Consider the following 24,761-nt stretch of genomic DNA (forward strand, 5'->3'; position numbering starts at 1 on the left):
ATTCTTTTCCTCGTTGATATATATATCTTATTCTATTCAATGTGAATCCTTCCTGGTCCTATGTGAAACATTTATCAGATTACAGCTTTATTCATTATCTTGTCCCTATATGCTTTATCATACGTTGAACTGATTAACATCATCTTTTGTTTCAACAATGCAACAAAGCTAACAAGTTCATTTTTGTCGAGGAAATATATGTTTCCTTGAACAATTAGCATTTACAATGTATGTGAAAAAAGCCATTTGCCTTTTCTTTCAAAGTTGACAGAAAATGTTCAATGTTAATTACTAACAGCAAATTCAAAGAATTTATGTCCACCATTTAAGGTTAAAAGAAGAAGGTGGAAAGACGAGAACACTTTATAATCTTGACTTTTCAGCTTTTAACATTAAAACCAGTCTTTTTAAGTTTAAGAAATTCGTTATCTAAAGTTTTATTTGAAAAGCTTACAGCGTAATTCAATTTTTTTCTTACTTTCAGAAAACTATATATTCAATCTATATTACTGATCTTATTTTTTTTGTTTTAAAAACCATTGGGAGATATATTTTTGAAAGAGTGTTACATAAACAGAATAAATGAACTGATGACCTTGACTTGTGATTTTTTAACCTCAAAATTAATGGGGTCTGGTATAGATCACTGAAATAGAATAATTTTATTTGCAATGATTGAATTCATTACCTGTTGACCTTTTGATTTCAGAATCAAAGGGGTGTTCTTTTGACCGTGGGGAAATGTGATTAATGTATATACGTTCATTGCAAAAGACAAGTACTTTTTAAAATAATATTCGGAAACGAAAGTATTACAAGCAAAAAACGTATAGATTAGACTTTGAATTCTGGCCTATTGACCTCAAAATCAGATTGAGGTCCTCTTTAGTTCATATAGAAAGTTGTAATGTCTTTTATTGAATAAAAGTATTTTTAAAAAAAACATCCTTTGTAAAATGTTATCGGTAAAGTATGCTTTTATAACTTGGCCTTTTGACCTTAAAAGTCAAATGATTCATTTTTAGCCAATAAGCGATTAATATCTATAATTTTATAAAAAATCTGAAAGAAGTTTAACGATATTGACTGGAAACAAAAGTATTATACACATACAAAATAAATGGATAAACGACAAAAACATTTGACCTCAAAATCAATAGAGGTCAACTTTGAACCTTGCAGAGCTTTGATGTAAATTTTTATTGCAAAGTTTTTAAACATTTGTTGATATGTCGCCTGAAAAAAAAATGTTACACACATGCAAAAATACAGCTGGACAGACAGACGGACGGGCAAACCCGAATTAAAATTTCCTTTAATGAGTATCCAAAAAAGTGCTGTTTATAACATGATAAAAATGTATTTTTGAAAAACCGTTGCCTGCTCTGGCACTTTTTTTCAAAGTTGTTCATGCCAAAGTCCAGATCATGAGACTAAAAGTACTACTACACAAAATTCAAATGTTTTGCACTTTCAGCAGAACGTCTAAGACATTATATCATTCATCCACAGTGAGCTCTACTCCAGACTTAGGATAAAGATACTTGCGAAAACACTTAAAGTTGAAATATGTCAGATATCTTCATACAACAGCTTGTAATGCTTGTATGTGAATTTCAAGGACGATGTATGTGACACTTCCTGACCTTGATAAGGATAAATAAATATATATAGAATGTTCGACGCATGGAATGAAATATGTGGAGATAGCGAACGGTATTCGAGCTCAAAAATATATTAAACGTCACAAAATAGGAGCAGAGCAAACTCGGACCTCCAAGACATCGGAGATGGGACCAATTACCATGAGGGAGTGAGCATCCCCTGCCGAACACCCGCCGTGTGCTCTTTGTTATCATCAGGAAATGGGAAAATGCGCCGTCAATTCATGCAGTGCGTAAATAAAAGACTCACAATTAGTATGAAATAAATTGTATTTGCTGACAAGGTCTTTGTATCGACCATTAATTAATTACAAAATGATAATTTTAATTGAGCTGCTGATATTCTTGTTTCATCAACTTGTTTGTCAATAATTTACCTCGTTTGAAAAATTGTACGTACGTAGAGCATGCTCTTGTGTATCAAATTATCTGATGTAAACTCGTATGGGCATGACGAAGGTATATTGCTGCATAATTAATAAACGTTGTTTGTAATGCTCATTATATAAAATGTATTTTAGAGGAATAGGATTTAATTCTACCAGTAGTAAAATCTGCGAATTATTTTGTTTAAAATTTAATATCGTGATTAAGATTTCAATTCATTTCAATATAAATTTCACTGACGGCGTTACCAGGAGTAATTTTTTCTTCATTTCTAATATATCTTTGGATAGCAGTTTCAGTGCACAGTTGACGCAAATGCTAAAGAATTGCTATAACATTTAATTACTTTCTAAACAGATATGTTTCTGAAAACAATCAATACTACGATTTTCCTAAATACACTGCATGGCTCAGTGACAAGAACGCTTTTCTCTAGAGTTTTGGAGTAAAGAGTTTATACTTGCTATGCAAGTTTATCCTTACCCCACTGATGGTCAGAAAGACCGGTCCTTCGAATGAAACCCGATGTGCGGACCCAAAAAGAATTTACATTGCTCGAATGTCTTCATTCCACTGACGATTACAAGTACGAATGTGTATAGCCCTTCATCGGCAGATGATATTTCATTATTATGAATAAAACCTTCTCGGAGTGACTTCAAACAAACAAACATTAATATACTTTATGTTGATTAAACCATAATTGGTAGTCGGTGACAGATATACGTTGATGTACAGTACCAAACTTGAATCCTTTGGCAATATTGAGTGTCGTTTTCATGTGCAGTGTTAAGTAAATTTACATGTAACAAGATTTGTGGTCAGAATGCATGAATAAAATGTTCTATCTTTCATTAAGCTTCAAAGTGTTGTTAATTGTGTATTTTGTATAAATGCATTTGTTTGCAATGAGATATTGGGGGACCAGTCATGTACAAAGATGATTGTGTCGTTGTGAGGAACTGTCAACTCTCGATGATTCATGCATTATATATCGCTCTCTTTTGGCACTCTTCATTTGAAAAATACTTGAATAAGGAGAGCATAAGAAGAAGTCATTTAAAACTTTTAAGATGTTGAAGCCTGATAAGTACGTAGCGTCTGAATTATTTATCCATTCAGATTGTGGCTTATATTTTTATTATATATCGAAAATTGAGTTTCCTCCAAACAAAAAAATAAATTATTTCATCTACAGAAAATAAAAATTGTTTCCAAACATGCAAATGTAAGTATATTCCCCCAGACTACGAATTGTTTAAGAATAAAGTATCAGTTTAAAACATCTATCGGCATATAGATATGGGTTGGTCACGAAATCAAATTCCATAATTAAAGCCCGATAGGCTTCATTGTGAATTTGATCTCGATAGACCCGTATTTATAGCCCGATAGATGTTTCTAAATGATACCTTATTCTTTGTATTTACATTAATATTTTGTGACTTATTTATTTTTTTTTTATTTTTATCAATACAAATGACCATTTATTCATCTATAAAACTAAGTTGCCAATTCGTACGTTCAAAACCAGTAGGAATTAAGTCAAACAGATTCGTTTATCTTTGATTGGGATTCTAATATCTTCCTTATACCTTAGGTGTTTACTCCTCCTAGTCACCCAACCCCAGCTCTGGAATTTACCAGGATCCGTCTTTTATACTCGTTGCAAGAATTTGTAAGTTTTAAAATGAATGTATATTCTTTATTGAACCATTTTACGTGAAAACATTTAAGCATTTACAGAACTGAAATTGAATTGGATATGTTCTTTCTGATAAAATCTTCAGAGATAGATTAGAGTAATTTTTGTTTGATAAGAGAGGTAAATAAAGAACAAATACAATTTTTGTGTATTTAGCTCCACCAAATCTATTTTTGTCCTTATCAAGATTTTATATCTGCTTCATAAATTAAGGATTTTGATAGATAAAATGTATTCATTGCTACATTTATGTCGAGGCAAATAAAACCTATTACTAACCATTGTAGATCGGTTTATCTTGTATGAAGATAACGATCAGAGATCAAGCTAATAAAATCCAGTGGAGAATGCTATCAGTTGACAGGACAAATACACGGATCTACGAAAGAACCAGAAGTGGTAAAACATTTGTTGTGGCCTTCAACTTGACATTTAGATATATGTACCACGTATTGGAAAATAACAATAGTTATTTCTATTCTTATGTCGCCAGGAAATATCCCAACGAGCTTTAAATAAAAGATACACAAAATCTGATATATCTGTTCCTTATCTGAATTTTTTACAACAAAAAGAAGTGAATGGTTATCTATCAACAAAGCTTTATTTTAAAAGAAATTTCTTTAATTTTTCAATCAACAACTTCCCTTACTTATGCAGCAATATAACTTTGTCACCTGCATACAGAGTTTATATCTCTCAGTTGATTTCATAGAAAGAGCATGTTCTAAGCATCAACAATTTCTAAAACGAGATCGGTTATTCACAAAGAAGTTGATGAAGCATGAACATCGCCATTTTTGTGTAAAAACTTGATTTCTTTAGCTATGGTTGATACGATGACTTCGTCAGCAAATACAAATTTATCTTTCAAAAGTCAAATGCTGACTGACTCTTTTTATACTGATTGTTAGGCCATTACGAGGGTTGATCCAAAAGTTCGTGGAATTTCTTTCTAAAATTTTAGCGTGATTTGATGAAATCAATCAACAGGCATATTCATAAAATAGAGTCATAATGCAACAATATTGGAAAATTTCACCACTTTCCAATTACCAATAAGGTCACACGAGCTTTGTGAAAATGGATAGTTGGGAAACCCGGGGGAGACTTCGACATAACGTCAAGTTAGATATGTCACGTTACTTTATAGAAGCATCTCACCCTAATGTCCAATTGGAATACGTAATTCTACAAAATGCTGCCTTTTTCTCCATTTTTTTTTTCTCTAGAAAACCTGGGTATCTTCTCGCACCAACTTATCTTCATTTTTTACTCATATTTCAAAATACTACCTATCTTTCCATATGATGTTCCAATTTTAGTAGCAATGTCAAGAACAGTACGGCAGCCGACAACGTCCATTAACGCTTTTAATTTGTCTAGGGGGATATGTACTGAAACAGAGCCTCTTAAAAGCGACCACACCATTTATCAACGTCCATAGAAGATCTATTTTTCTTAAATTTCTTATGCCACCTGAGAACCAGTAACTAAATGCAGTTTTCCCAAGCCTATGTCAATAATATACGCGTTTAAGATAGAGTGATACCGGGATTTTCACAAAACGTGTGACTTGACCGAAATTTGACACTATCTGACAACTTAAAGATGAGCAATAAATCATCAACTTATAAACTAAATATCCAGTAAAATCAGTAAAACTCTCAAACAAAGGTTTGTAAAAGATCAAGCAATCGTAATAATGACATAATTTTCGTTTTATAGACCACATAGGGCGGATTAATTCTTATTTCACGAATTAAGAATTTAAATGATAATAAACGCGGTAATGTCTCCCCCGCATTTCCAAACAACCGTTTCTATGGCAACTGCCATTAATTTACTATCAAAGATATTTAAAATGTTTTTTGATTTAAAATATTCATCAAGTGTCTATATTTTCATTTGTAATTTTCAACCAATTCCACTGAAAAATAAATAAAATATTAAGAAATTTCACGAACTTTTGGATCAACCCTCGTATTTACACACTGATTGTCCACAGATTTTATTCCGTTATTTCCCGATCATGACAAGGAGCAAACGGCGGATGTGAACGGTCGGCAGGGGATGCTCACTCCTCCATGGCACCCGATCCCACCTTAGAGGTTATGGAAGTTCGTGTTTTCTCTGCTCAACTTTTCTTATATATTGTTTAATGGACTTTTGAGCTCGGATACCGTATTTCTCCACAAATGTTACTCCTGCTTTTACATTGTTTAGTCTCTCGTTATCACCTTTTACATTGTTTGACATTCTTGTGTAGTGTGAAGTGGGATAATCTTAATTTAAGTAACTGACACATTTTCTATTCTGCTTAACGTCTAAATATTTATTTATCTTATCAACATCACTTGTCAAGTTTTCGATTCTTATCTTAAAGGTATGCCACCCAAGGGTTATCTTGAATACAAAAAATACTGGGTTTTTTTTTTCAACCTAAAGCTTACTCTGTTTGTGAGTACCCTGATGTATACATAAGGGTTACATTGGGTGTGTCTGGTCGACAGGGGATTATTACTCTTAGGCAATTGAATTTTCAGAGCACTGTTCACAAATTAAATGGTTCGCCATTGAAAAAAGAAATTATTTTACCTTCAGTACAACTAGTTTACTATCTTGAATATTCGCATTCGTTATATTTCAATAACTTAAGTAAATCAAGATCTCAAAATTTAAAAAAGAAATACGAAAGATTATCAAAGTATTTTTGTATGATTTTAAAATCATAATGTTTTATCGATTTCAAAATATTATAGTGAATAATAGTTTTTAAAAAAATCTTGAGTATCAAATTACCTTTTAAGTCTTTACTTTAGTGTAATATAGAAAATATAATATATTTTTGCAAATGGGGACTTTCTTGTGTTTTATAAGGAAAGGTTATTTTCTTTGAGGAATTGTAGTTTGCAAAGAAAGAACCTTTTTTTAAAAAAGATTCTAAATTGTTTATAATTTTGGTAGTAAGAATCTATATCACAAGACATTGTAGTATTTCTAATAAAATCTCTTTGAGCAATAAATATTGGAGAAATTTGTGTGTTTTAGAAATTTATTTTATATAAACATTTTACAAAGGTATACATTAGATTATCTGGAAATTCTGAATAAAAACTGTGTTCAAAATAAAAAAAAACCACATTTATCTCCGTTAGTTTTTTTGTAATGAGGTTGTTTTTAAACGCTGTATAAGGATACATCAGGGGTTCCACATAAGTGGCGAAAGAAGTGTGTTTCATAATACATATTGTAATACTCAAAAACATTGGCTTCTGAAGATTATATCTAAATTGTTTTATCTGAATGGCTTTAATACGGCCTTGTAAGGAGAGGAAGAGTATTGTGTGTTTCCTATTTCATGCACAGAATGAATATTGGCTTCCAAACCGACCATTAAGCAGAGTGACTAAGCAGAGAATAGTGGCTTCCAAGTCAAAACAAAGTTTTCTGAAGTATAGTTATTTACTCAGTAATTTTCATTCACTAGAAAGCAGCCAATAGGAAAACAGGACGTTTTTTGCATAAGCTTTGTTAAACTCATAAATCCTCTTAAACATGTTAAATGAGCTTTTTGAACTGTTTATTATTGCGTCACTTATTCCAACACGGATGGAAAGAATAATCCATAGACAAATACATGTATTTTAAAGTTACATAAAGTTACATTAAATGAATTCATAAAGTTTTAAAGGAATATATGTTTAAGTGACTGTGTGAGTTATATATTCCAAGTGTGATTCTTCGTTCTAAAGATAAATTTTGCCAAACAATCCATAAGAAACCATACCGTATTCTATACTTTCTTTAACGCAACTGAATTGTATAACAAATGAGATGACTTAAGGCACTTTTCAATCGTTATCTTTCTATATTTATGTAGTTATATTCTACTATTACTCGCTAACGGTGCTTATGTCTTCCAACTTATTTGTCATTCATAAGCTTGCTCTGGGTCATTAAGTAAGATTGGTTTTAGGAGCAAGCTTAACATGCTTAAGGCATGCTAATAGCTGATAATTACATTTTACAGGGATTTCATCAACCTCGTTTAAAGTCTGCATTTCGATAATTATGTAGTCGTTTTAATGATATTGTTTTCAAATATAACATACCCTGGGGTCATTTGGATGAGATGTGTATAGCAAATGTTAGGCCAGTTTTCATACTGAAATAGATTACGGAAAGAGCCATCCTCCTGATCAAAACAAAGGGCTTGCGGAGGGTGAAATGAAATTCAACGCTTTTTTCAAATTATTTGAATTACAGTTGGTTGCAAAGTCCAGATGTAAAACACTCTGGAAAGTTTTTTTTTTGTATTGTCAAAAAAGTCAACACTCGCAGCAAAACTAATGATTACTAGTAAACATGATAAAACACTTCCGAGTTGCAGATTTGTCTTCTCTTAGAAACATTTATGTTTAATGACAGTTTCTTTTGTATGTGCCGAGACCATAACGTTATTTATATTTCAAAATTTAATATTTTTTTTAAATAATCAAAGATTAAACAATTTATTTATATTTAGTAGAATTTTAATACTCAAACACTGGCTTCTAAAGATCATACATAAATTGTTTTATTTGAATGAAGCTTAAGAGGCTTTGATAAGGCCTCGTAAGGCAAGGAACCATTATATGTGTTAACTATTGCATGTGCAAAATATTGGCTTCAAAAGCAACCAATAAACAGAGTGGGTAAACAGAGAATGGTTGCTTCAAAGTCAAAATAAAGTTTTAGAAGTATAGTTATTTACTCAGTAGTTTTCATTTACTAGAACGCACTTGAAGTCAACCAACAGGGAAACAGGTTGAGTAATGCATATGCTTTGTTGAAGCAGCAAATACTCAAAGATGAGCTTTTTGAATTGTGAATTGTTTATTATTGCCTCTCTTATTCCAACAAGGAAGGAAAGGGTATTCCATGGACAAATGCATGTTTTTTTAAGTTACAAACGTAAAATAATTTTAACTAGCTTTAAAGGAAGACACATTTAATTGACTTATAGAGTTTATTTTCTGTGAGTTATGATTTTTCAATCTAAAGATAAATTTTACTTAACATTCAACTAGAAACCTGACTATTTCCTATACATGCACTTTTCTAAACTCAATTAAACTAAACTGTATAACAAACGACATGACTTCATGAAGCTTTTCCATCCTTATCTTTCAATATTCATGTAGTAATAATCACTATCACCGACTAATGGTATTTATGTTTCTCAACTTATTCGCCATTCAAAATCTTGCTGTGCGTATTGAGTAAGAATGATTTTTGAAGCTACTAACTGAAGGTACTACTAACTGATGTTTATTTTATGGGGATTTCATAAACCTCGTTTAAAGTCGGCTTTTAAAAAAATCCTATGGTCGTTCATATGAACTTGTCATCAAAAATAACCTATCGTTGGGTCATTTGGCTGACATGTTCATACGCACTAGGCCAGTTTTCAATTTGACTACGGACCGATACATCCTCCTGATCAAAACAAAGGACTCCAGTAGGGTGAAATAAAATACTAGTACAATGCCATTTAAAAAAAATAATAAAATTAAAGCAGGGATGGGGTCAATTAAATAGGAAAGTAATTAATTAAATGACAATTACTTTCCCAAAACCTTCAATTAAATTACCATTACCATTACATGGATTTTAAAATGTAATGAATTAAATTACAATTACTTTGCAAATGTAATTAATTAAATTACACATTACATTCAGCGTATAAATTATAAGGTAAATAGTCATGTACATTCCTTTATATTTATATTGGATTATTTTACAACATTTTTTTTACAACAATATTATTAAAATGTTCGTATAATTTTCAACTGGTGTGTTTTCTAACCTATATCTATTAGATTTGAAGATTTTCCTGCCACACTGAAGTTTTTTTCACTGGGGTATTTGTGACAGGAATACATAGATACTGACTAGTTGAAAGATTACTCATGGTTTTACCTTAATTCATATGTTGAAAAATTTGGAATCATGAAACATTAAATTTATGTTGAAAGTGCAATTGATGCTTTGGCATTAATACTTCCTCATTTCAACAACATATTAAGATATTCTCAAAATGTTGGTATTAGATTTATTCTGTGCCAAACAACAATTTAAAGTCAAAGTGTGTGTATAAAAATACCAAGAGATAAGATCAAACTGTGTGAAAAATATCTATTAAGGAATATGTACATGACCCGAGGGCACTAATTAGCACCTGATAACTTCTAACACAAGCTGAAGATATTGTAAATAAGAGGATTAGAAGCTATTGGACTACTTATTTTGATATGGATTAATTCATTAAAAAATCAAAATATTAATTTTTTTTTCTTCACTTTACAAAGATTAATTTGATTTAAAAGTTTTTAAGAAAATAAAATAGGGCAATGTTTAACCAGCAATTAAATTAAAAGGGAAATATGACTATTTTAAAATTCTTTTAAGAAATTCTACTATCGGAATATTTACTCAAAAAAATCAGTTAACCTTATGAGGGTGTCTTCTAGCTATTCCCACTTTTTAAAAATCTCAATTCCACCTATTCCCACTTGCAAATAACAATAGATGTTTAGATTTACCTGTATTTTGTACATTTTAAGTCAGAAAATAATGAATACATCTATGAGAAAATATGATTTATTTCGAATTTTTGAAATAATATAAAGATCTTACAAGGAAAAGCAACTTAATACCTAAATTTAAGAACATAGTTAATTATTTGTTTACACAAAATTCCACCTATTCCCACATAAAATCTTGCCTTTTTCTACATGATTTTCAAAAAGTGGGAATAGGTAGAATGAACCCCTTATGAGATGTGGGGGAGGGGGCATTTTTCATTTATTAAAAATCAGTGTAATTAAATTTAATTGAAAAGTAATTGTGAATTACATGCCTTTTTGGAAAGTAATTAATTAAATTACCATTACTTTTAATTGAAAATTTGGCCAATTACACATTACTTTCAATTACATGGAAATTTGTAATTAATTACAGTCAATTACCATTACACATTACCATTACACCATCCCTAAATTAAAGTTAGTTGCCAAGTTCAGATGTAAAAAACACCAAGGAAAGAAACTTTTACATTGTTAAAAAAGTCATCATTCGCAACCAAATTAATGATTACAAGTATACATGATTAAAGCTATGTATGGCGTATTTAAGTTAAAAAATAAAAAGACGAGATCAAGTGTTGATTTACATGATATTTGCTATATTTACGTTCATATTAAATTTTTTCCCGATTTTGAACTTAAATATCCCTACGTTTCCACAGTTAAATTAACTTTAAACTGTGTCTTGTATTTAATTCCGAGTCGGAAATAAATCGGTTATTGTTTAAAATTTCGGATATCTAAGAAAAGCGATTGATTTAAATTGTGTAATTTACAGGAAAGTCTTATCTTTATATTAAGTATCTAAACCAATAGAAAGATCTTTTTAATTTTAGTTAGTCTGTACTTATCAAAAATACGACATATATGACTTTAAACAATTCGAGTTGCAGATTATTTTTATCTTCTCTTTGAAACATTTATGTTTAATGACAGTTTCTTTTGTATGTGCCGAGACCATAATGTTATTTATATTTCAATATAAAACAATATTTTTAGAATAAACAAAGATTAAACAGATGATTTATATTTAGTAGAATTTTCTTATTAACATTATGAAATTTAAGAAACATATAACGTAACCAATAAAGTCTAAGCATATCAAATATGACGATTAGAATACATGCAGTCTTGGTATCTTTCATTGTAACGGATCTGTAATATAGGAAAGAAAGAGTCGCCCACTTGGCGAAGTGTTTTCAGCGTTTACAGTTAAGTTGAGGAATAATGGACGCGTATCAAAGGTTCAAATTCAGGTGGGTTCCTCCTGTATAATCCGAGGTGCCATTTCGTGCAGTAGGTGCTGGAAAGAAAATGATTCTTCCCTGATTGAAAGTCCTGAATGCCATGGAAAGGTTTACATTTGCAATTCTCCACCAGAAAATGATGGCGTCTCTTATGGATGAAAACTTTCGGAAGAGGCTTTAAACAAATTAACAACAAAACAACAAAGAAAGAGTATTAATATTTATAAACGTATCAACATACTTTTTTCACAATCTTATTAGAATCAAAGATCCAGTTTTAATGAGATTGATTTTTTTCACTACGACATTTAGCTGGGAAGTAGGACAGAATTGTAATCTCATTATTAATTTTTTAAAAAAGGAAAAAAAGGTGGGTTTAATGGTATTATCCAAGTTCATATATCCCTCTTTTATCCTTTCTTCTTCCAATAACTTTCCTTTATTTTGAACAATAGACTTTATTGGAATATGATTGCACGCACTGTTCTTATGTAGGAATGCAAAAGGTTTTTAAGATATTAGTTTTGAACAGCATTCGTCGTGCATGTATAAACTGGGTTGAAATTAACGATTTTAACGTTGTGGTGAAATCATCTACTGGAATTCAAATAACGATGTCCTGTACATGAAGCTGTGCAAATATTTTGTAATCCTGTTAAAGGATCCTGAGTTTTGAAACACGATGTTTTTCCATAAACTCAGTGTCACTACAATACTCTTACATTTTCCAAAGTAGACATAGCTTTCGAAGAATGATTGCATGACTGGGTCCTGTTGATATACAAGAAAGTTTTGAATTTCTCATTTTCCTCAGAGAGGCAAATTAGTAACAGGGGAGAAATTCATCACTTATCATCTTTACAGAGCTCCTCTTACTTACAGTAGTCAAACATACTTTTTCGAAATATGATTTTTGATTTTCGTTGTTAGAATTTTAAAGGAGACACCATTTAATTTATAAAATTAGAGATGCTAAATTTATTATACGAAATACGATTGAAATTGATCTTTAAATAACCGCTAGCCACGGACTCAAAAAAATCAATCTCATTAAAATTGGATCTTTAATCCGCACCACTTAGATCGCTACACAAAGCGATCAAACTGGAGCGGATCAAAGATCTAATTTTTATTAGATTGTGAAAAAAGTATGTTGATACGTTTAAAAATATTAATATCCTTTCTTTGTTGTTTCGTTGTTAATTTGTTTAAAGCCTCTTCGGAAAGTTTTCATCCATACGAAACGCCATCATTTTCTGGTGGAGAATTGCAAATGTAAACCTTTCCATGGCATTCAGGACTTTCAATCAGGGAAGAATCATTTTTTTTATAAATCTGTCCTTCTTCTTCCAAGCTAAATGTCGTAGTGAAAAATAGTACGTTGATACATATTGAAATATTGGCACACACTTAGAATAGATTTTTACTGTCAAATAAAATTTACTTCACTCTTTTTTCAGTAATGTTTTCTTTTGAAATTTAGACTGAAAAATAACTTTTAACATTTCCTAGGAACTATAAATCCATCTTCATATCTAAATTCTTAATATAATATATATTCTTAATAAGAGGAAGAACTCTGCAAAGCATTTTGACTAAATATATTCGCAATTCTTTAATTGCAGTTATTTCCCTTGCGTCGATGGCCCACTCTGTGTGCATTTTAAATGAACGTTATCAATTTCAGCAAATTCGAAATCATTGTTAAGATGATAAAACAAATTCCACAAAATAATTTCACTTTTTTTATTTTTCAGAGCAATTAACAGTTTTCTTATTTAACATACCATTTGCTTTTATTAGCAGAACTACATATACATTTTTGTATATAAAAAGAATACCCGAACACCCTTTTCAACTCAATGCAAAAATAATAATATACAGAAGATACAGTGTGTTATATATATTTATATATACTTAAACTTGATATCTTTTATTTAGTATTTTCATTTGGCGTTTTGTTTAAATCAAAGTAAATTTCGAGCCACTCAGAAAAATATTTTGTGTAATTGTTGGCAAAGTTTGCCTTTCTGAGTGTTATATTTGATTTCCTAGGAGAAAAGAAATAAAATAGTTTGATTTTTTATTATAAATACCTTTTATATGAATACTAATTTTGCATTTTTCTCCTTGTAATACTTTTCTTTTGTTAAAAATATGATAATAATTATTTTTTTCTGATTAGAAAATTTGAGATCCAGCTTCCCATACGAAAAAATATAAAAATTATAGAGAAAAAAATATAATTACACTTTCAGCTGTTTGCAAGTTACTTGTTGATAGAAGGCTTAATGCTGCCTTGAACACACAAACAACCACAAATAATCCATGATTCTTCAAAAACACTTACATTTTACATAGCACTTACATTTTATAAGTAAATTACAAAGAGATTCTGAATTAGATATATTCAAACAAATTGCATAAAATTGTTTGGATATTTTTTCCATTTCTATCATAAAAAAATTCAGTTATCCATGGGGTCTTATGGAAAACTTTCCATTTATAACAGCAAAGTAGTACTTCTCAGATAAGTTCATGCTATTTGCTCCATAAAAATTATTTAAAAGCAACTTCATACATAATGAAATTATACTGAAATGCCTTATAATTAAATCTCAGGTTTACATTATGTTATAAACAGGCTTTTTCCATTATAACACTATTATTAAAATAAATCAAAACTGCACTATTCATGTATATATACATGTTTTGTAATCAATTTTCGAAACATTATCAGTTGGAAATCTTTTGAAAAATGATATTTAAATTTATTAATTGCAATAGAAGTAAACCATTCCTGAATTGGAATAAAAACAATTTACAGTTCTATATATCAGTAGATAGTCTTGATTATAAGTTCATAAACAATACTAGCACTTGATTACAAAAACATGATTGCGTATAAGACCCAATACAAGAAGCCAAAACACTAAAAATAAAATAAATTGAGCCGCCGTTGTTGAAAATACTGTATTATATAGTTCAAATTCATATACCTGTACATGTATCATGAGGTTCATTTTCAAAAATATTATAAAAAAAACTGACTGCATCGCACAAAAATGATTGATTCAGAACCAAAGGTAATATATATTCCAGATAACTCAAATCCATAAAAAAATAAAACACACAAAAGGAAAACTGATAATGGTATAATTATTGAACACATGATTAAAGAAAATATTCATATATAAGGTATAAGATTGTCTCAAGTTGCAATCATTTCTAAAATAATCTTGCTTGTACAAAAAATTTGATGAGGATTCTTGAAAAGCATACTTATGTTTAATAACATTTGCATTAATATCTAAATATAAATCATTTTACAATCATGTACTTATCTGCAAAAGAAAACCAATGATTATCTTATCTGTTAAGAAATGTCAATTTCGGAGGTAGAGCACCAAATAATGCGTTTTAATTTGAAAAGCACTAGCCTTCATATTTTCATGTTCTAGCTAGGAATATAATGCATATCATAAACGTAGAAAACAAATACACGATATTTGTTGTACATTATCACAAGTTTTGAGTGAAGCGTGTCTTTTTTCATGAAATGAGGTAATTCAAACAAATTTATTCATGAAGGTTAAGATAATTCATGACATTAATTTCTTTCCGATGAATAGCATGATATTTTTTGTACATATTTAATGAATTTACACGTTTTGTCAACCTAAATTTAATAACATCAGTATATATCCGAAGCCAGGTCTATAGTTATCTTTGTTTTTACACCTTTTTCAATCTTAACCTGACAATATCTGTAGATCCGCGCCGCGTTTTCGGTTTTTCTACCGGAATTTCATCTTCGTCGTCGTCATTAGCCGCCTGAATTAGCTGGAACTTGGTCCTGTTGGTACTGTGTTCGAAACAGCCGAAGATGAATCGGCCGGGCCCATGGGGGGTTTTGCCGAGGAGAAAGTTGGCGAAAATCTGCTCGTAGCTGGCTAGATTTAGCGGGTACCTTCCAAACTAAAAGGTAGAAAACAATTAAATATATTGCATTGATTCACATCAACGACATTTACTAAACTGAGACAAAAAAAAAAAACAAATTAGTATTTATATAACATAGATCCCCCATCAAAAGAGTTGTTAATTGAATCAAATTTTACAAATTCTGAATTCACAACTTGTTAAATTTTATATACGTTTTTATGGTTTGTTTATAAAATAACCAAAGTGAAAACATTTTATCAGAGAGTTTTTCTCCTGCAAAACCTGCATAGAAATAGAGATATATATTTTGAGCTCACTTAGATTGGCTTAACAGAAACAATATCCCTTATACTGCACCTTGGTCGTACAATTACTAAGTACAGTACTAAATCTGCAGTCCCTTTCAGGCAAATGTTGATTTCTCAACATCAGTCAAAATATTGAAGAAGGGTCACAGAATATAAACAATTGGAGAAAAGAGACTTACATCTGTCATGAGTTCGTATGCCTTCTTGGCCACCTTTTTGGCTTCGGAGTCTTCGAGTTGAACAAAATTGGAGTAGAAGTCTGTCAACTCTTCTTCTTTAATTAGTCCGTCCTCTGGAAGGAGAATTTATGTTGCCTGCATGCAGTCTTTCACCAGAGGGCGCGCTCTACAAGCCGGAGCGGAGCTTGATACGCCCTCTGGTGAGAGATTGACCTGCATGATCATTCTAATCTGTAATCTTAACAAGCATATAGTGGAATTTTTTAATTTTTATGAGGGAAATCTTTTAAACCCTCTCTCCCAGTTTTCCATTTCTGATCTTCTTTTCTTTAACTGATACCCTCTCCCAATTCTGCTTTTGATCTTCATGTTTTGAAAAAAAAAATACACGAGATGTTGTTATTACGACTTCCTAAAACTTTCTAAGTAAGACTAATGATTTGATAATTTTTTTTTTATTTACTCAACTTGCGACTTTTTAAACTCTTCTTGTTGATGATCTCTTTATTGTGCACTAACATTTTCAATCTCACAACATTAATGCTCTCCCAATTTGAGACTTGAGAATTTTTTATGTGCCTTTTAATCCCCCTTGAACACTTACAATTTCTTGAGATCAGACTTGTAATTTACAATGTTATCCCGAGTTTAGACGTATGATCTCTTTATTGCACACTTAAGTCCACCTTTTGTTGACTTATGATCTCCAAAAAGGACTTTAATCTCTTATGATTGCTCTCCTTTAGTTAAACTTCGAAATTCCTGTTTAAGACGTTAGACATACTACTTTCAAGAGTAGACTTGCAATTTTTTTATAATCTCCTCTAGTTTGAATTGCAATCTTTTATGATCATTCTGTTTAGGATCACTCTGTTTATCACTAATTACAATCTCTTGGGATTAGACTAACCATCTTTTATGATCTCTTTTGATAATAATTTCAATCTCTTATGATCTATTTGTTTGAGATCTCTCTGTAAAGCTCTAGCTACGATCTCCCAAAAATAAATGTAAGATGTATACGAATTGCTTTAGATAAGACTTACGATCTTTTATAATCTCCTCTGGTTCGATTTGCAATCTCTTGTGATCTTTCTGTTTACAATCACTCTGCTGAACACTTATTCCAGTTATACTTGCAATCTCTTTAATCCTGAACAGTTTTTATGTTTATGCCACACAGGTCACCCTGCAAAACACTAGTTACAATCTCTCGCGAGAAAACTTACGATCTCTATCTTTAATCCTGAACAGTGACCTGGGTAGAAGTCTCAGCCACACAGGGAAGTTCTGCATCCCCATACTGCCGTGTATCAGCTTAGCCCACAACTTATACCAGTCATCCAAAGTCACCTTCTCTGCGGGCAAAAAGAAAGAAATAATCAATATGACAAAAATCTGTACTCGTATCCAAATACCTAGGGAAATCAGCGGTCATGAGTTACTTATTTCCTTTAGGCCTGGTGTGTAAAATGTTACATCCATTTTGATCTCAACAATCACTTTTCCACTATTCAAATTCCTTTGAAAAATGAATTTTTATCAAAAGTGAGCCCACAAAGTTTTGTGATTTTCATAAAACATGACGAAAGTATCTATGTTGAAGTATGATCTGTCGACCTGATCAATTTATAGGGCTTACAAAGGATGAGACCGGTCAAAAGTGAGGACGTTCACTTTATGGGGGCACCTAATCCCACCTTTAGAAATAACAGGCGTTTGTGTTCAAGCCTTCTTCAAACTTTTATATTGTTTATGGACTTGTTCAGATCAATCAATGTTCCTTTTTTCGAACCTTTCCACTACAATTATACTATTTTTAGGTTAATACATGTAGATTAGCATATTCCGAAATATGCAAACAAGCTCTAAATTGGGGAGAGATTTTTTTTCTTTTCATCCAGGATCTTATAATGTCTCAACATGCCTCATACAATAGGCATGTACATCTTAGTTAACTGTGCACATGTATGCAAATATAAATATGCATAATTTATATATTACGAAGGCATGAGGCATAGGAAGCATGTGTCAAGGCTTTTAACTCAACGCATATATGAGGAAAGCACCAAAACAAGAAAAAACATTGTACCAAATACAACAAAACACAAGTGTTTGTTTGATGACACTTTTTTCCTTATCACAGAGAAATATTGGGGGACTAGTACACACTACCCATCATAAAAAAGGTATTTCTTGTGTTAGGAAAAAATATACCTTAAAACCTGTCTAATGCAGCATACACAAGGATACACATTTCTTATATATAGAGTGTCGCTTTGTAGAACTGCTTGTGAAAGCAACATGAAAAGTAGAAATTGGAATGAAAACAAGCTTCAGAATTAGCAGGGAAGCGAATTGCACAGGTAGTAGATTAGACATTTTTCACTGTTTTCAAGAGCACAAGGTTTTTGAAGTGGAATTGAAAATTTGAAGAAGAAAAAATCACTGTAAAAAAAATCATTAGAACTTATAGGGATGCGAATTGACATGTATTGGATAAGACAGTTTTCACTGTATGTATAAGTTCAAAGGCACAAGGTTTTTGTAGTGAAAAAATTGAGAATTTTCACTACAAAAGGTCGCGTTTACGTGGTTTTGGTAGCCGATTATTAAGTTAGATAGGCATCTTTAATATAACTTTGGAAAAATCACATATTTTCGAGGGATCAAATTTTCGTTGTATGAGGAAAATATACTGCTTCTTTGGGACTTGATTTTGTGGTTGAAGAATTGTTCAGTAGTAATATATTTTTTTTAAAAATTGCATTTCGCGGTGGACATAAATTCGAGGCTCTCTTCATACATTGAAAACCATGAAAACTAAACCCACACGAAAATTAGTGATTTCCCAGTATTTATTTTAGACGTACTGTGTGCCGTCTTCTCCATCAAGATCTCAAAGAAAGCCTCGTGGACGCCATAAATCTCGTGGTAGGCGGGAGAGTTCGTCTTCCATCCGGTGTAATCCACTATCTTCTACAATAAGGGAGACAATCAAGCGTTAGCAATAAGCCATGCGGAGAGGTAAACTACCTTAATGTTTTAAAAAGAAATTATGTATGATAATCACCGGAGAGTGGTTTAAATTGTTAGCTGTTTTATTGCGTGTCCTCTGATTCCCCCCTTCTTTTCACATAAAATTTGACTTTTGGCCCTCGGCATGGTTAGGTTATAAAATGAGTTATTTATGAATTTGATGTATATGATGTGATATTTTGATATATACATGTCCATAAACACATGTTTTACTGCGGAGAAAGAAATTTCCCCTTGTTTATTTTAAAAGCCATGTATCCCCATCATGCATGTTTTAAAATTATTCCGTGCGCGGATCTAGCGGGGGTGTCAGGTGGCCCGTGTCCTACATGGGATTTACAGTCTGCAAATTTATTATTTTGTAAAATGAAGAATATTGAACTTCCGTGAAATACCCCTTACAAAAAATTTAAAATTAAAGTTTTGTAAAACTTTATAAATTGCATAACCCAACCTTTAAACGCAAAAAAAGTCATAACCATAGGAAATTTTGTGTCAATGCTTTAACAAGATGAGAAAGCACAAAAAGGAATACTGTACCCTATCCAACAAAAAACAAGTGTTAAAATGTTTTTTTAATAAGTTTTATAACAATTTTCAATCTGAAGTTGAAAATGAATACATTACAAATCATGTACTCATTATCAAATTCAGATTGAAAATTAATGAATACTCGTATTATGATAACATGTATGTCTGAAATAATATTTTCATATTAATCAATCAACTCTACTGTTTTAATGTGTTCTTACTTTCATAAATCCATCAAGATCAGCAAATTCTATATACTTGTCACCATTGGCGTCTGTAAGATAAAACAGTGCAAACATTTGTTTCTGAATAAAAGAAAAAGTAGTGTCCTAACCCATTTCCCAGTCCAAACAAAACTCGCATACATCGTAACACGTTTCAGAGGCCGTATAAATTTAATCAACCAAAAAATTATTTTTTTAGTTCTATATATGTGTTAAGACTCACTCAAATAGAAATATTATCAATATTGTATAATTATGTGTGTAATCGGCTAATATAAATATTAATATTTCTCCTTTAATAGTTATCGATGCTTCAAACAAATTGTTATTATTAATATTAATATTAAGAGGGTAAATTCAGTGACAAATGAACATTAATTTATCATGAATTAGTGAGAGACATGTTCCACTCCAAACATCTTACATCTTAATAACTATTGATGAAAATTATTTCTGATTTTTATAAAAAATGTAAAATCAATACACAAATCGCAATTTCTCAATAAAAAAAAATGTCACTGACAGGGGGCAGCATTTAAAGGTTGACGATATTTTGTGCTGACGTTTCTTAGATGCAGGTGTACAAAGTTCTTGATAACCATGATAACGGTGCAACAACTCGCAGAGCAAACATAATTTGTCCTTCAATCTCACAATAGGACAACGATAAGGAAAGGTCAAGGACAAAAACCATACATATGCAAGCTACAAATGACGTATTCTAAAACCATCGATAAACTCTTTGCAATTCAGGTTCGGAGGGATAAAAAATGGGTTGTTATGAACTACACTTGGAAAATGTCATGTATAGAGATTAATATCCAAACACTCCACCATTCTGACATATCCCCCCCCCCCCCGGCCAAGTTCCTCACCCTTACAACCCTCTAATAAAAATATTTTTATAATATTAATTATTATTTTTCTTATGCTTGTATATTTTCAATAGACTTACATAGGTAATAAAAAAAATCATTATTTATCCTTTTTGTTGTCGTCTTTTATATTTTTTCTTTCTCTACAACTTGTGATTATTGATTTCGGAAAAAAGATCACTTCGTTTTATGCAGGGTTATGCGTGCTTGTCAATACTGATGAAACAAAAAGCAAAAAACATTTTCTCTCTCATAAAATGTATGTTACTTGTAAACGTACTTTATATATGGACAGCTGGAAATAGAATTCATAAAAACTAGACGTGAACTACATACATGTAATTCTTAATTTTTTGTCAGCCTATAAGTATATCTTACACCACAAAGTAAGATTTATTATCTGCGTATTCTACAAAAGTTTGTCATATAAAATGCGAGTTATATTAATTCAAGATAAGCCATGTTTGTCGATATATTAAAAATTAATGTGTATATAATACAATAGTACTACTTACCGAAAAAGTTGAAGAAATACTCCAGTTTTTCTTTCTGAAATGGTGATAGTAGGGCCATCTTTCCTACAATAGATTGAATGAATGAGTACACTTGCACCGGATGAAGATAATTTCAAGGCCAAAATCTCTAAATAGAACAAAAAAATCTGCGTCGTTTATTTTTTTTATGTCTCATATTTATGCATGCTACAGTGTATTTATAAATGTGGGTGTTACAATTATAATTGATAGACATTGGTGGATCTAAAAAAAATAATTTACGCGAATTTTATTTTGATAGAGGTTTAGAAATCTATTTGCATGTAACTATAACTAACTTTTGATGTATTTGATTCATAAATGAATATATGTACATAGATAAGATAAGATAATTTTATTTCCAATTTTGGGCCCAGAAGGCATAAAGGTTTTTTATAGAAAGTTTAAAAGAAAGGTTATAGTAAACATATACAAACATAAACACACATACACACACATGTATATATCTGATATAATATTACAATAACTGGACATTAGATGCAGCAGTTGGGGTTATCAAATTGTTAATTAACATGCAATCAAAATATATATTATCAAATACATATATACCAGTTTACAAATAAATTTTAATAACTTTTGATGTGTGCCTTATTTTGCAGGCTTTGACAAGATATTCACTTAGCTTTGTAATAATTAGATTATCTTCATTAGACATTAACCAGAGAAATTTGTCTCCTTTTGATAATAATATGAAATATAATACATATATATGAGTATATAATGGGCATTCAGTAAGAAAATGAAAATTGTTTTGGTTACACATTAAACATATTCTTTTGTTTCTATCTAAGGTGATTCTTTGACCAGCATTATTTTTTACAGATTCATATCTGCCTTTTTCAATTCTTAGGTCATTTTAAATCTGCAAATGGATTTTCTTATTTCATGAGATTTAATGTACATATATTTTTCCATTATAAAATTTTCTTTAAACATAAAATAAGTAGTAAGTTTTTTTTTTCCTCTGTGTTTCATTTTCCAATATTGTAGGAAGTGTTTTTTCAAATGTACATATTTCCGAAGTGGAAAAAATTAATCAGGTTTTAAATTGTCCTAACCTAATGACGAAAGATGAATTGTGGGACAAATTTTTCTTTTTGCTCTGTATTTAGCAGAACTAAATCTCTGGTAGTGTCATTGTTAAATTTGTTGCAAGGATCTTCGCCTTGGTTTTATGACAGTCAAAAGGTGAAGAGGAACATTAAACCAAGATCAAGACATCGTGTGTTATGAGGGGTGGATGACGTTAAAAAAGGGGTAGTTATTGCTCAAGCCTAGATGATTTTTATCGTATGATAGAGAGAAAGAAAGAGAGAGAATTTGATGGTGACGGAGATATCAATTCTATCTTTATCCCTTAATGAACAGAATGTTTCATGTAAAGTTACAATATAGTTAATACGTATACATTTACTTTTTATTATGTCCTTTACTTGCGTTTTCAACGTATTTATTTAGCATAATTATTTAGCATAAACATGATAAAAGGATACAAAAAATATTAACATAGGTGGTCAGATCTCAAGGTCGCTATTGTCTGAAATAGCTGAACCATGTAAAACTGACTACATAAAAATTTACCAGCGCAGAACCAGTAGTGTGTGAGAGAGAGAGAGAGAGAATCAAAAGAAAGAAAAGCACGAGTTACATGTAACGTTTGTATAAAACATGCGCATGTAACATGCAGGCTCGCTGCATATTGCACAATTTATTAATGAAACTGCAATTAATTTTGTTATGCATTATGAGTGCCAAATTTTATGATAATATGTTTTGAAGAAAAAATGATAAATATTCTATTATTTCAGAGTTCCTGCCTGAAAAAATGTTATATGTAAACGACCGGCCGGTGAAGAAGGGGGAGGGGGTGGTTATAAAGTTTTGCCAAGTGACTCTTTGGAAATGAATCTTCGATTAGAACTCATACATGTAAGGCAATCCAGAGCTGGGGGCCAGTATATTCAATTTTTAGAGTGATTAGGAACTTGTTTACTCTATAGCGGTTTATACTCGATATAAAAAGGTCGACTCCATTAGCCACCGGCGGACAATAGTGTCTATCAAACGCATGGTGGGAAATCTAGGGCAGGTTTGATTGTCCGTTCAGATATGACCTTTAACACGTAAACATGTTTATGTGGTCAATGGGGGTTATTCTAAAGTACACAGAAAAATAAAGAATGGTTTAGCTGAAACAAGTCAGTTGAGTTAGGATAAAATTCAGGAGCCTGAATTTCTTGGATCCGCTCCATGCAGATTTATATCATCTGCGTTTTCTCTTGAGTTCAAGGCTTCATGTTTTAGTCTAATTCATCATCTTCAGATTGATTTGTCAGAATGTATACATCAGTAAATAAAGGAACGATATAAAGTCATATATAGTTTTCTTCTTTTCTCAATTTTCCTTTAGAAGTAATCTCTCGGGGTTCTTTTTAATTTCATTATTATTTCAATATTACAAGGCCAATATAAAATTGCGCCATAGATTTTTGAAGTACATTTGCAAAAAATTGATCGTTACAGTCATGAATCTACTTAAAACATAGCTTTGTGTTGTGCTCTCTGCTCTGGTCAAGGGTTTTCAATCATTTTGATCATGTTGATGTCCAAAACAAATAAATGTTTTGTCGTATTACGTCAGGATGCAATGCCAATATACACCGAGATTCAATACTGATTGCACGAAGGCGCCGCATGTAACGCCAACAGCTTAAATAATAGACAATGCACAGCTGATTCACATGTGTTTACAAAACACAAGAAGGAAATCTAAATGACAACAAAGCATTAACAGATCACATATGGATATGCAATGTAAAAATTTGTTTAGCATTTTAAAAAAAAATTATGAGTTAGAAATTAAAAGTAAAACTTACCAAAAACTTTCCGTGTGCTTAGAAGCTTTATCGCAGATCAAAACATCAAGTCAACTGAAAATACTGGCCGGACCGTTAGAAAATAGGTCAGTCACGTGTCACTGTGCGTTGATCAAGGAGTGGATCTAAGAGTTTCGCCTCTTGTCCACTATTCGATGAATTTTCTCTCTCTCTCTTTCTCTCTCTCTCATTAAAATCAGGTGCGGATCTAGAAGGGGGCGGGGTCCCCCTGATTTTACAGAGTTTTCAAATGTATACACTAAACCAAGTAGAAGCGACCTTTGACCCCCCTCTATACCCCCCCCCCCCGAAAACTCAGACACCTCCTCGAAAACGAGGATCTTTGTGAAATTGATATGAAATGTCACAAGTTTGAAGCTTTAAACAGAAGTGAACGACATCCCCCGCCACCGTGCGACGTAGTATTTTCACGTTTTGGGGAAATGAGTTTACGATTTTTTTTCTCTTTGCTGTAAAGAAATATCTCGGTTGTTAATATTTTATGTGGGTGGAACCCCCCCCCCCCCTCCCCGGAAAAAACTCCTGGATTCGCGCCTGGAATTGGAACTAAACGTGGTTCTGCTTTCTGTAGTAATTA

At 31.3% G+C, this 24,761-nt stretch overlaps 2 protein-coding genes across 3 annotated transcripts in view; both read right to left on the reverse strand.

Annotated features, from left to right (window-relative positions):
- LOC134233039 (hemicentin-1-like) overlaps positions 1-24,761 on the reverse strand; it is a 145,878-nt gene that overhangs the window by 76,380 nt on the left and 44,737 nt on the right. The window lies entirely within an intron of this gene.
- On the reverse strand, positions 13,364-24,288 carry LOC134233037 (sarcoplasmic calcium-binding proteins I, III, and IV-like). Of its 2 annotated transcripts, none has more exons than XM_062715035.1 (7): positions 24,164-24,288; positions 21,249-21,311; positions 19,856-19,908; positions 18,938-19,043; positions 17,294-17,422; positions 16,065-16,177; positions 13,364-15,610 (listed from the first exon to the last, which is right to left on the reverse strand). In XM_062715035.1, the coding sequence occupies exons 2-7, from the start codon at positions 21,304-21,306 to the stop codon at positions 15,368-15,370; spliced, it is 702 nt and encodes a 233-aa protein (XP_062571019.1). In that variant the 5' UTR covers positions 21,307-21,311; positions 24,164-24,288; the 3' UTR covers positions 13,364-15,367. The 2 variants fall into 2 exon arrangements, with proteins under 2 accessions (XP_062571019.1, XP_062571020.1); XM_062715036.1 differs by having other exon boundaries at positions 21,249-21,306; positions 24,160-24,249.

This window comes from Saccostrea cucullata, unplaced genomic scaffold, assembly GCF_032062105.1.
Source record: "Saccostrea cucullata isolate Sc308-1 unplaced genomic scaffold, CSIRO_AGI_Scuc_v1 ctg554, whole genome shotgun sequence".
Classification (NCBI taxonomy): domain Eukaryota; kingdom Metazoa; phylum Mollusca; class Bivalvia; order Ostreida; family Ostreidae; genus Saccostrea; species Saccostrea cuccullata.